At 45.9% G+C, this 13033-nt stretch overlaps 1 protein-coding gene across 4 annotated transcripts in view; it reads right to left on the bottom strand.

Moving 5' to 3' along the window:
* Positions 1-1193: 1193 nt before the first annotated feature.
* The window catches only part of adam19b (ADAM metallopeptidase domain 19b), a 39114-nt gene continuing 27274 nt past the window's right edge, over positions 1194-13033 (bottom strand). For all 4 annotated transcript variants that reach the window (XM_069195975.1, XM_069195976.1, XM_069195977.1 and 1 more), the window contains 8 exons: positions 12249-12462; positions 11278-11355; positions 10330-10438; positions 9745-9886; positions 8385-8472; positions 7363-7599; positions 6303-6418; positions 1194-5674 (listed from right to left, as the gene is read on the bottom strand). In XM_069195975.1, the coding sequence (XP_069052076.1) occupies positions 5644-5674; positions 6303-6418; positions 7363-7599; positions 8385-8472; positions 9745-9886; positions 10330-10438; positions 11278-11355; positions 12249-12462 (1015 nt within the window). In that variant the 3' untranslated portion in view covers positions 1194-5643. The remainder of the gene's footprint in view (positions 5675-6302; positions 6419-7362; positions 7600-8384; positions 8473-9744; positions 9887-10329; positions 10439-11277; positions 11356-12248; positions 12463-13033) is intronic.

A 13033-nucleotide genomic window follows, 5' to 3' on the forward strand; every position in this document is an offset into this window, starting at 1 on the left:
CTGTAAAAATGACATCACCGATTTAAGAGTTCAAAGAAGAGCAATATTGGACAATATAGGAAGATTGGACACAGATTAAGGAACTGAATCTCTTCTGACATGGCCAGAGGAGATTATGAGGGCACACGATAATATTAATTAATGCCTTACACTGATATAGCACTTTTCTAGACTCCCCTCCACCACCAGTGTGCAGCCCCACCTGGATGATGCTACAACAGCAGCCATAATGCACACAGTACACTCACCACATACCAGCTATCGGTGGGGAGGAGAACAGAGTGAGGAATCCAATTTATAGAGGGGGATTATTAGGAGGCCACGATTGGTAAAGGCCAATGGGAAATTTGGCCAGGACGGCGGGGTTACACCCCTACTCTTTTCAAGAAACACCCTGGGATTTTTAATGACCACTGGGAGCCAGGATCTCATTTTTTACGTCTCATCCGATAGACGGTGCTTTTTGACAGTATAGTGTCCCCGTCACTATACTAGGGCATTAGGCCCCACACAGACTGCAGGGTGAGCGCCCCCTACTGGCCCTACTAACACCACTTCCAAACCTTAGCTTTCCCAGGAGGTCTCCCATCCAGGTACTGACCAGGCTCACACCTGCTGAGCTTCAGTGAGTCTCCAGCTGTGAGTTGCAGGATGATATGACTTCTGGTGTTAACAATGCACTTAGAGTCCTAAAAGCTCCTGGCAGAGTCAATCAATATCCCTGGGTTTGTGAGGGAGAGAGAATAGGAGGTGGTGTGTTTTCTGGAATAGGTAACCCAGCAGTGTTTTTGCAGTAGATTCCCTGGGCTCCTTTAAGGCACAGCTGGAAGTAGATAGTCAGGTCAGTGAGGTACCAACAGCCAAAACGAATACGATGGGTCTCCGTTGTTACTCACCTTCTGTTCTGACAATTTATTTCATCCTTCTTTAATCTTCTTTTTTCTTTCCTCCCTCTCTCATTCTCCGCCTCCAATATTTCAAAGAGAAGTGATCGGAGCCCGCAAAACTCAGCAGAATGAAACACGTTTGTTTCATAAAATAGTTTTATTTGGAAATAAATATACAGAAAGGCACAATGCATTGCACAGCTTGGTTGCTTTTTTTTTGCATAGGGTACCTGTCAATATTACCAGTTAAGACAATGTTTTTGTTTTAATAAAGTCTAAAAAAACCAGCCAAAGATATAAAATAAATAATATTAAAACATAGTTTATTTCAAATGTTCAACAAAAGCACTGCTTTCTGACAGACAATGTCCTCTTAAGAGCTCTTAATGTTGCTGTTGCTGTAGTGGCTTTGTTCATAAGTCATATTCCTCTATAGTTCCAGTTATCACATGAAAAAGGGATAAACAGTCTTAAATCACATAATGAAAAAGAGGCAGTACCTTTCTGCTTCTGCTCTCTTACTGGGCTCCTGTCTCAATCTGGTTTGGCTCTTTAGTCTCCTTTGTAAATTGGCAGGTGAGACTACTGTATGTGCCCATAGGATTGCCTGTGGACTATCTGTGCAGTATATGCAGATAATCCCTTACATAGTAATCATCTTCCCAACTTGTACCAGCATAAGCATAAAGCAGACAAAACAACTTTATCAGACGAAGGTCAATCTCTGTTTGTCGTCTGTGAAATATTATTTCCGCCTGCTTTGCAGGTTTCCACCTAAGTTAACAGCTAAATTCCTATAATTTAACTCTAATAACAATGGTTTGATCTACCTGTATCTTTACATTGCTGATTAACATTTCAATTTACTCCCAAACATAATACTGAATTTGGGAAAAACAAAGCACAACCTGAAGCTCTGAAAGGAGAATTAGGGTGAACCCGGACTTAAAGAGAAAAGCTCCGATCAAAATTGAAAGCATGTCTCCCTCTGATGGACAGAAGTAGTAACTGCAAGCACGCCTGAGAAAAGTATATTAGACGCGGGCCGCCGCTGACAGATGCCGCTGACCATGTGTTGGAAAGATGGCGCATAGAAACCAAAATCATGCAAAACCAAACGAGAAATGGAGAGTAAATCACATTCATTTCCTGTTCAGTATCAAAGTGAGTGTCATTTTCCCTCATTGAGTGTTATTTCACATAAATCCATCCATTTTCTAAGCACTTCATCCAATTCAGGGTCGCAGGGGAGATGGAGCCTATCCCAGCAAGCACTGGGCGCAAGGCAGGGTCCAGAAACATACACATTCTCACACCACGACTAATTTTCCCAGAGGGTAACTCATCTACCAGCATTTCTCCTGTATGCAGCGAGGAGGACATTGTGACCCATCTCCTGTGGTCCTGCCATGTCACTTAGGCTTTCTGGGTCCAGTTTGTGGACTGGTTAACAGGCCCTTTCCCCTCACTTTTCCCTGCCCGCTGCCGTCATTATATAAAGCATCTCTCCCGTCAAACCACCGCATTACGTGCTTGACAGGGTTTAGGCCGTAGTGAACAGTGGAAAGGACGCCCTGTGGAGGGTGAGGAACACGGGGGTGTTCAAAGACATCGAGGTCCCAGTCAAGGCACCAGGTAGCCTGGCCCTGTCCATTATTAGAGACAATACATAGATACCCCACAGACCTGTGGAGAGTAGGGAAGGAGGAAGCAGAAAATCTGTGGAAAATAGAGGGCATAGGACTGAATCTCAAAAACCTATGATACTGATTATCATGTTGTCACGATCGCTAACCCCTCCTCTTAAGGGCGCTCCAGCCCTTCCTTGTTTGCCTCATTCCCTGCACCTTTTTTTTTTTTTTTAAAATGTCTTTACTAGAAAATCGGTATCACAAATAATATCGCAGTGGACTGAGTTAACCCCACTGTTCCAGCCTTTTCAGTTCCCCCTTAAAAGCCAGACTCTGTCGCTAATCCCGGATGTGCATTGGTTCCCGCATCACGCAAGCCCGGGACCTGGATGCGCCTGGTTCCGTTAGGGTTTTAGGTTCTGTTTCTTTTTCCTGTTCCTGTTCCCCCTGCCGGTCCCGACCCGGTTCTGGATTTTAATCGTCTGTCTCGGATGGATCGCCTGGCCTTGGACTTTTGCCCTGTTTTTTGGATTTCCCGTTTGTCTCATCCCTGGATCGTTTGCCTGGGCCACACCTCCCCCAACCACCAGCACTCCATGGACACGCCCCCCTGTTTTCATCCCCGTATCCTGCATGACTTTTTTCCTCGTGTTTCCTCACTCAACCCTGGATCGTGTCGTCTGCATAGGGTCCGGAAAAAACGCTTCCTGACACATGTAAATGGCATTTGTCCTTTTTCTGGAAGTCACTGAAAATGACATGAACTAATGCACCTGAACAAAGGTAATTATTGTTATTTAACTGTTGCCTTTTTTTAACCGTAACAAGATGAGTTCATACAGTATATACAGTGCTGTTTTAGGTGTGTATATATATACACACATGTAAAGTTTTCTATTTTCTGATCTCTGCATTTATTTGTGAAAAGAAAATAAAGTTCTTACTAAAACAACTACCAGTATGTCTTTGCACTGTGGGAAGAAACCCACATGAACACGGGGACAACATACAAACACCACACAAACAGTGCCCCAGGCATGGAGTTGAACCCAGGGCTCCAGTGCTGTGAGGCACTGCTTACCACTGTGTCACCCTAACTCTACACTTCATTCCCCTGTTAATTTATATTTACAGGGCTGTTCTCACAAGCACAACATAAACTCTATACTAAGGAGATGGCTTATCAAAGAGCATGACTCAGCACAGTTACAGTACAGATGTAAAGACTGATTCCAGACTCCCAGTGATTCCAGAACTCATGTTTCTCCTATATAAATGTGTGTAGCAGAAACTCTGTGCTGGATGCTCTCCGGCCTCAGGCAGGCTATACTGTCAGACCATCGCCTCGAAGACGCAGTCAGGCCTAGCGTCTTTAGATCCTATCTATCAGAATAGGCGATCATTATAAACACTGAGCACTGGCTTTCAGCCATTTAAAAGCAATGATGCTGTTCACCTGGACACTGTGTCTGTCCTCTCAGCTTTTTCAAGTACCTCAAAGACTAAACTTGTAGCCCTTTCAACATGAAATCACAAATATTCTTAGATCCTTATATTGTCAAACTGTGTGACACTGCTACTTGGAATTCACATTGCAGACGTCCGGTCAAGAATAATGTTACGCATACGGCCAACATTACAGGTTGTGCGAGCCGGCTTACCAGCGCAGTGACGTCACCGCCCTTCCCTGTGAATAGCAGGGACCTCAGCCGCCGGGCTGACAGGAGATTTCCCTTAAGCTCGACTGGCTGGGTCCCTGTTGAGTGACGCCGGAGGCCCGGGTTCAAGTCCCCAGCGGTGGGGGGGGTCGACCTGAGTCGACAGTGGCAGGGGCGCATACCCACGTGAACCCGAGAGCGCTACAATAAGATGCTATTCAAGTCTCCAGTGCAGTCTCCTCTTACAGTACAATAGTGAATGCAGCACGCAGGAGAGAGAGGGGACATGAGGAATTACACCCCCTCCCCCCACAGCCCTGCTAATTCCAGCACTTTGAGTTAGGGCTGCTTCCATTTTTCACAGAAAAGTCTCTAAGTAGCTCTACTGCATGTGGGCACTTGCGGAGCTGTGACAAAATACAAAAAACACACATATACAATTCAAGGTAAAAAAACAAAACGTAGGAGATTTCATAGCGCTGCACCCCTCCCTTGAAGAATGTCGACAGCATTCCCATTTTTCTCCCGCTAATCCTTAAAGGGGAACTGCAGTCCCAATTTCTCAGACCGGTTCTTAAATCTCGGTAATCAAATAAATTCATTGACGGTATAGAAAAACGTTACCACTTTCGAATTAAGCCACAAAATCGGGAAGTTGGTGAAAAGTACCATAAGTCACCACGTTGTCACCAACCCCTGGTCTCGCCATGGGAGAGAGCGAGAGTTCCCGAAAACCGTGACGTGAAGCGGCCCTTCCTGCTCACTAGTCACTACATGTTTACTAATGTACTGTGATGCACGAGCGAAGAAGTGCAAGTTTTGCAGCAGACATTTCACAGCAGAAATGTTCCAGTGTGATCTGCATGCAGAGTTAACAAGTAGCATTTGTCGGCAAAACCATCTCAAAATTGACAGCAATATTTCTATTGGATTAAAAGAGATGTATTCACAAGCCTGCTTGTTTACAATGTAAGAAGTCTGTGTCAAATTACTGCATTTTTTGTTGCTTCATTCCCTAAGAACAAGGCGCTGCACACACCTGGAAATTTCGTCTATTTTGAGATGTCAATTGGAGGTTTAACACGTTACTGTGTACATTTTACTTTTAGTTTTTCTGGAAATGCACTCATCATCGCAGATTCTGTCTAACCTGGAAATATGAAAAATAGCTTTGCAGTTCCCCTGTGAAGATCAGACACAGCCACTTGCGCCTTCCCGTTGAACACAGATCAGAAATGTTTTTTGGAAACCACTCGAGAAGGTGGCGGGTGTGACTCAGTGAGACACAGTGTGACCCTGCAGCCCCTTACGGTGAACGAGAAACAGCCCTTTCTTGACTGTCGGCTGACTGACACTCAGCTGTGGACACCAGTGTAACCTGGCCTCCTGTGGGCAGCCATCTTCACTCTTAGCCACACTGGTCTCACTGTGGGAGGGCTGGAGCACAGCTGGCAGTCTTTGTTCTTCTCAGCTTTTGTGGATGGTTTCATCCTGGAACCTAGAAGACAGACACAGACATATCAGCACTGGAGTGAAGAATGGTAGCATGCAGGAAAAGAGAAGCCACGTCTTTACACAAAGGGTGCTGGGGGTGTGGAACAAGCAGCCCAGCCATATTGTAGAAGCTGATACCCTGACGTTCCTCAAGAAATGGCCAGACAAAATAATGGGATCAATTAACTACTAATGACCAAACAGGCTAGATGGACTGAAAGGTGTCCTCCAGTTTGTAACATGTTTTACGTCCTTAAATGCATCCCCCCCCATCTCAGCTGGCACTGGAAAATGTTTTAGTAGCATTCCTTATCCAGGTGTTCTGGGGTTTTCAAAATGGGGTTCAAAGGCTCCCAAGGTATCTTCAATTCATGGGAAAAGTCCAAAGTTTTATAACCCATAATAAGCTGAGGCCCAGAGAACTACTCTCATGCTGTTTAGTGGTTATATTGTCATTAACTGCTCTACTTCAAGGCAGCTCAGAGTGGTTCTGTTTCACTATGTGTCACTGTAACATAAGACATTGTAAATTGCTGTAGACATTGACATCGCTGTAGGAAGCAAACTCAGTCTCAAATCCTTCTAAAACAGACTGGTGGATGAGACCGATCACAACTGCTCTGTGAGGTTACCTGACTTTCGGTCCCTGTCCGGCAGGTTTCAGCATTGAGATTTTGAGACACTGTTTAAGTCCCTCTGCAGAATCGACAGCTTTAGGCAATTGAGGTTTGTTTGTATTCTGCAGCTCCTGGAAGAACAAAAAAAAAGATGAGGACTCTTTAAGCTGAAAAAACAGCGAGCAAGGTCATTATTTCAGAAATCCACCCCACCATTAATTTCCAAGATCCATATTACAGCAGTTCACAGTAGGCAACTCTCTTGCGTTAACTATGCCAAGTCAAGCCACTGTCACACCAGCCAATTTATTAGAAGGCTATAATGCCCTAGCAAGGCCATGTTTAGAACAGTGTTTAGTTTTTGTAACCACAGTTTTTATGACAGAAAAAGATGTTGCTGCTCTGGAATCTGAAACTACAGGAAAACAACCAGAGCAAACTATTCCAGGGTTTGAGAGAATGCCCTGCATTGACAGGATGGAGGAACTGAGCCTCTTCAGTCTTGAGTAGAGCAAACTGAGAGTGTGTGACACAAGTAATAAAAATACTCACACACTGAACCCAGTGGGGCATCTTCAGAATGAAAACTATGGCACAAATGAGAGGATACTAATGCAAGCTATGTGGAAGTGGAGGCAAAAGTGAAAACGAGAGGCATGTCTTTACACAAAGGGTGGTGGGAGTAGGGAACAAGAAGCCCAGCCATATGGTCAAACCCAGTATCCTGGCTTCTTTCAAAAACAGCTGGATTAGATCCTCGGATCAAATGGTAACTACCAAAGGAACTTAATGGGCTGATGGCCTTCCCTTGTTTGTAATCATTCTTTTGCCTCATCCTACCTGTTCCTAATTTACCACAGCATAGTTTGTCAGGACTTCATTGTTTGTGAGCGACTTATTCTATTTTCCTATTTCTTTGACTTCCATCTGCTTTTTTTAATTCTCCAGGATTTTTTTTTCAGATTCTATCCAGTTGACAAATTATTTTCTTCCTGAGTACCCTTGTACCCACTACTTTGCACAAACAGTGGTGGGAGTGTGTAACAAGCCCCTCTCAGGCGCGGGCGGCTCGTACCTGGCCAAGCCGGGGCACAGGGCAGGGGGGCGGGGGGCGGCTGGGTGGGGGCCCATGTCTGGGGGGTGTCCTGGAGATGGCTGGGGGCACAGTGCTCGGGGGCGCCGGCAAGGAGACTCCTGGCTGCTGGGGGGTATGCTGTCCCACGGAGGAGGGTACAGGCGGGGGCTTCACGGAGGGCTTTGTGATCGCTGACCTCTGTTTCAGGCTGGCCGGGCTACTGGTGGGGGTGACGCCCTCCACAGGATAAGAACACAATCACAGTGTCAGTCCACAGCACACCAAAGCTTTCTGCTGGGTTTATTCAATGCACAGATGAATATAGGCACAGATTTCCAGCAGTGCTGCTATGCACTGTTCCACACTCATCAATTTCCCTGCGGGATTAATAAAGTATTATCTATCTATTGCCATGTAATAATACAGTATATCTATGAGTAATTACTCTCTTAGCCACATGACTGAGAGCCTACTGCTCTAATAATGAGCACACAGGAGAAGAACAGGGGAAAGCTCAGCCCTGATCCAGCTCTCAGGCTGAATGCTGTGGGGCGCAGGGGGTGTGGGTCCTGGATCGCAGCCTTTTCACACGCTGCCTCAGAGATGGAAGGGCTATGTGTTAAATAGCCCCCCCTGTGACAGCAGAAAGGATTTTTCCACTGTACACCACTAGAAATCCCTCTAGCTGTTATCTCTCTCTTTCTCTCTCTCTAACCAGTTTCGCGTGAGAATGCATATCAGTACCCCCTGGGTCAACACTAGAAACCCTATATAACATTCTCATGCGATCTCCCTGTGTTCGCATCAGCTGCAAGACAGGGGATGTCCAGCTCGTATTTCTGAAACTGTTTTCTATCCTCGCGTAGAGTCTCCCAAACGCGTCAATCTGTGCGGGCTGAGAGAACGTCTCTCTGTGACTACACACCGGCCCTCTACCTCTCTACCAGAGCTATCGGCCATCCGCTGGAGAAAAAGGCAGCCCACTCTGTTACACCCCGCAGACAAGAACTGACCCCCCCTACCAAGTGCCCGGGGTCTTGGGGCTTCAGCTGGAACGTGGGGTTGGCGTGGCCGTTGGCAGCAGCCTTCCCATCGGAGGAAGCGGCACAGCTGCAAGGACAGAGAAATACCAGCACCTTCAGAGCCATTCCGGGCCTACATGGGCCTACATGGGCCTACATGGGCTCCATGGCTGTATCAGCATCAAAGAAAGGGCAATTGCAACACTGTTTTTATATAAAATGGACACAGCAACTTGTAATTTATATTACAGTATATTCCAGTATATACATTTCCAGGCATGCACAGTGCCATACACTATACTGTAAATATCCTTCGGATGAGACGTAAAACCGAGGTCCCGACTCTCTGAGGTAATTAAAAATCCCCGGGCGTTTCTCGAAAAGAGTAGGGGTGTAACCCTGGCGTCCTGGCCAAATTTCCCATTGGCCCTTATCAATCATAGCCTCCCAATAATCCCACCCTATGAATTGGCTTCATTACTCTGCTCTCCTCCCCACTGATAGTTGATGTGTGGTGAGCGTTCTGGCGCACTATGGCTGCCATCGCATCATCCAGGTGGGGCTCCACACTGGTGGTGGTGGAGGTGAGTCCCCATTACCTGTAAAGCGCTTTGAGTGGAGTGTCCAGAAAAGCTCTATATAAGTGCAATTATTATTATTATTATCATTATTATTATTATTATTATTATTATTATTATTATTAAACAAGCAGGCTTGTGAATTCATCTCTTTTAATCCAACAGAAATATTGCTCTCGACTCAAAGACGGTTTTGCCAGTAAATAGAACTTAGCTTTTAACTCTGCACGCAGAGTCACATTGGAACATTTCTGTGGTGAAACGTCTGCTGCACAACCTGTACTTATTTGCTCGTACATCGTATTACACCAGTGATTAAGGTGACTAGTGAGCAGGAAAGGTTGAATAACATCACAATTCGTTTGAAGTCTCGACCTCGCCAGTGGTGAGACCAGGTGTTTGGGACAACGTGGTGACTTACAGAACTTTCAAAGTTCCTGCTTTTGTGCTTAATTTGGAATTTGTAAAATCAAATCAATCAATTAATTTATTTTTTACACTGAGATTTAATAACCAGTCTGAGAAGTTAGGACTGCTGTTCCCCTTTAACCATAAAACAAAATGGCATTTGCCATGAAATTGTGATTCTGCATTAAGGAAAAACACTGAATGAAAAGAGCTGAATCATGACTTTTACTTAGCACGGTATGAATTGGCCATACATAACAGTAGACTTCAGTGTCTGATTTAAAGGATCATCTCTACAAAGATGCCCCTCCTGCTGGTCAGTCTGTGTTTGCTACAGGTCTTTCTCAATGCATGATGAAGGATGATGATGTCACCTGGTTTGTGGCGCCTCCAGCGGGGGGGCGGAGCTCTTCTTCAGGGGGTGGAGCCTGTGTTTGTAGCAGCACCACAGCCCGACAGCAGCCAATCCTGCGGCCAGGAGCAGGGGGAGGAGCAACAGCACAGGAAGCAGGCTGCCTACAGACACACACAGCATACAGATGTCAGCTCTCACTTGGCTTGACCTATTTCTCCGCAGAATATTTGGAATATTCAGAATATGTGAATTTCCACATAATCCTATTGTCTCCAATTATTAATTCCAAGAAAGCCAATTCTGATGAGAAAACTGTACTGGCAAATTCTATCAGCACTTCCCAGATTGCACAGAAAAATGAAATGACTAAAACACCAGATCATGTATCACTACTAAGATAATTTCCGCAGCTGAAAAATATCAATTAAATCAAATCGGTAACAGTTGGCTTGATTGTATTCTGCAGCAAAATGCAAATGATAAAAAAACGTACATCTCTCAGATACTGTACATGTACAAGCACCTTCAATTATTGGTCGCTGTTCAACTGACTGTTAAACATCATTTGATCCCTGACTGCTGACACCGCAAAAGTCTTCCTTACTGTGCGTGGTGATGGATCCGCTGTCCAGGCTGCCTCCAGTGCCCTTCTGGTCACAGAACGGGGGCGCCCAGCCTGCGTCGCAGTGGCAGTTGTGATTGTTGTTACACAACTGAGCAGGAAGACACGAGACGAGGTCAGCAGGATCCCAGCACCAACTCCTTTTGTGAACCACTATTTGAAGCCATCTGACGTTTTCCCAGAACTAAGCTGTCACCCGGCTTGGGCCAAAGGTCTCCGCTTTACTCCAGGAACCCTGATCCCACAGGCGGACCCCGCTGATCAGCCTGCTACCACCCGCTGTGGAAGAAGATCTGTCCCACCTGTGCACATTCAGCTCGGGGCTGAGAGCCACCCGTGCACTGATCAGACGCTCGGGCATAGTTCCGAGTTTGAGCTAATCTCACCTCTGTGCTTCGACTGTGTTTGCTTGACCTGCAATTCCGGGATTTCCCTGCTCTGCTTCCTGTGCTTCCCTGGGCTTGGATTTACATGCACATTCCGATTTTTGCCTACAATTCTCCCTGCGGTGCTTTTGCCTGTGTCCTCCAGTTTCGACCTGTCACCCGCCTCCGGATTTCAACTCTGGGTTGTGTTTTGCTTTCGCCTTTTTCTCATTGCATTACTGTCCCTCACCTGCTGCTGTGTGCTTCTTGTCTGGCCGACAACATTCCCTTGCCTGTATCTGGATCTGGCTTTAATCCCTATTTCTTATTGGAAATACTTATTTACATAAGCAATAAAACACAATTGTCTTTTTTGTGTGATCCCAACACAGATGCGCTCTTCCTCCTAAAAGGCCTGTCAATATTAAGGTCTTTTTATTTTGTGTATTTATTGTCGTACAGTACAGCTGTGGAGCACCTGTTGTGATTCTCTTCTGTCTACACGATCTGCAGGCTATGACTGTATGCAGTCCCACTGGAGTGGTACAGCGGGCAGTATGCTTACCCCGTGCCCATTGCACTTGGTCCTGCAGTCGTCTGCCTGCAGGAAGGAGGAATTCCGGCACTGCCCCTCAAAGCAGATCTGTTGCAGAAAACAGGAAAACACAGCTTCACCTGCTGTTTGACTGAAATGAGTCCCAGAAGCCCCTGCTTCTCCTTCAGCTCCTTTCTATGTGTAAGATCAGCTCTGTCAGCCACACTGTCTGAACCCTTGTAAAAACCTTCTGGACTGATTTTCAAACTTATATTAAAAAAGAGGCTAATATTGATATCATTTTGTAAAGAAACAGACTTAAACTTCAATCCCACTGGAAATAATCCGAAAAAATTGTTTGTAATTGACTTAATTTTTATACTGACACGTTATTATATACATAAAGTGAAATGGTCTGGGAAAACATTTTAAAATAGATGTAACAGAGTATTTGCATAAAAACACGACAGCTGCGTGGACCTTATTTTTATTTACTCTGTTTAAACTTTTTTCATAATGTGTATTTGTATTGTAATATGTACCCCTGACTATGTTATTGATGTGTTTTATGTACTCTTGTCTGTATTGTATTTGGTTTTCTTGTTCAAATAAAAAGTAAAAAAAAACACTGTAACCCAATACAGGACACTGGCCGAACTAAGCTACTGGAGCTCCCTCTACTGGCCAGTGGTGTCCAATATTCTAACTTTGCTTGTAAAACTGGTTGGTCACAATTCAAGAGGCAACGTTACAAATGCGAGGCTGCAGGCACATAGCCACAGTAATGCCAGGGTGGACAACAGCACTAAATTCAAAGCTCCTGCTTTTTCAAATTAAAAAAAAAAAACACAGTTAGGCTGCGATGAATCCCACACATCCTCTCGTCCATTTCAAAGGTCGGGAATGTGCCTGTCCTCTCTCCACAGGAAGCACTGCCAACTTCGCTGAGAAACTGTTCACAGATAAACACAAACACAAACAAATTCCCTGTCGGTCCTCACCTCCCGCTCTCCACACTTGGTCCCCGTCATCACCAGCCCTGGGTCCAGTGTGTCCCCCACACTTTCGTCCCCCTGACCCATTGGGTACACGTGTGTCCCCCGACACTTGAACTGCTGCCCATTTAAGGTGATGGTGGTGTCTATTGAAACAGCGTTGGTCTCCAGAGGCTTCGCGGCTGAACTCTGGCACTGGATTTTCCCACACTTGGCATGCCTTGCAAAGACAACCCCAATAAGTCATTCTGGCCGATTGTGCGGTCGACAGCTTGGGCCAGGGAACACCAGAGGAGTTCGTACAGAATCAAGGTTAAGTTTTCACAACACCATACTGCAGCAACGTCTCGCTTAAATCTGCTTCTAGGAACGCTCTTTATCCTGGATATTGTTTTAATTATTCCAAACCTGCCTGTGTCAAAGCAGGATGCCAGTTTCTCTGGTTGTGATCTGCATACAGGCCAGATGAAAGCACCTGGAGCTCACGGTGGTGGGCGTCCTGCTGGGTTTTTTCTGGTGCGAGAGGCAAAATGCAAGCAGAGACAACGTGCACGCTATCAGCCAATCAGAGCGCGGCATGACACTTGTGCACGGCACGGCCGGCTCCATTCATAATCGCTCATCAGGAAGAAGGCACCACCCCCCCTCCCCTCCCTCCTCGGCCTCCCAGCGCTGCCAGACTGGAGGAGAGAGGCCAGGCTGAGGTTCGTTCGGCTCCTGCTGCAGGCACGGGTGTGGAGCCAAGGTCCAGAAACTTCTCCTGTAACTGTGACTTCAAAATGAACACCTCT

The sequence above is a fragment of the Lepisosteus oculatus genome, chromosome 11 (assembly GCF_040954835.1).
Source record: "Lepisosteus oculatus isolate fLepOcu1 chromosome 11, fLepOcu1.hap2, whole genome shotgun sequence".
Taxonomy (NCBI): Eukaryota; Metazoa; Chordata; class Actinopteri; order Semionotiformes; family Lepisosteidae; genus Lepisosteus; species Lepisosteus oculatus.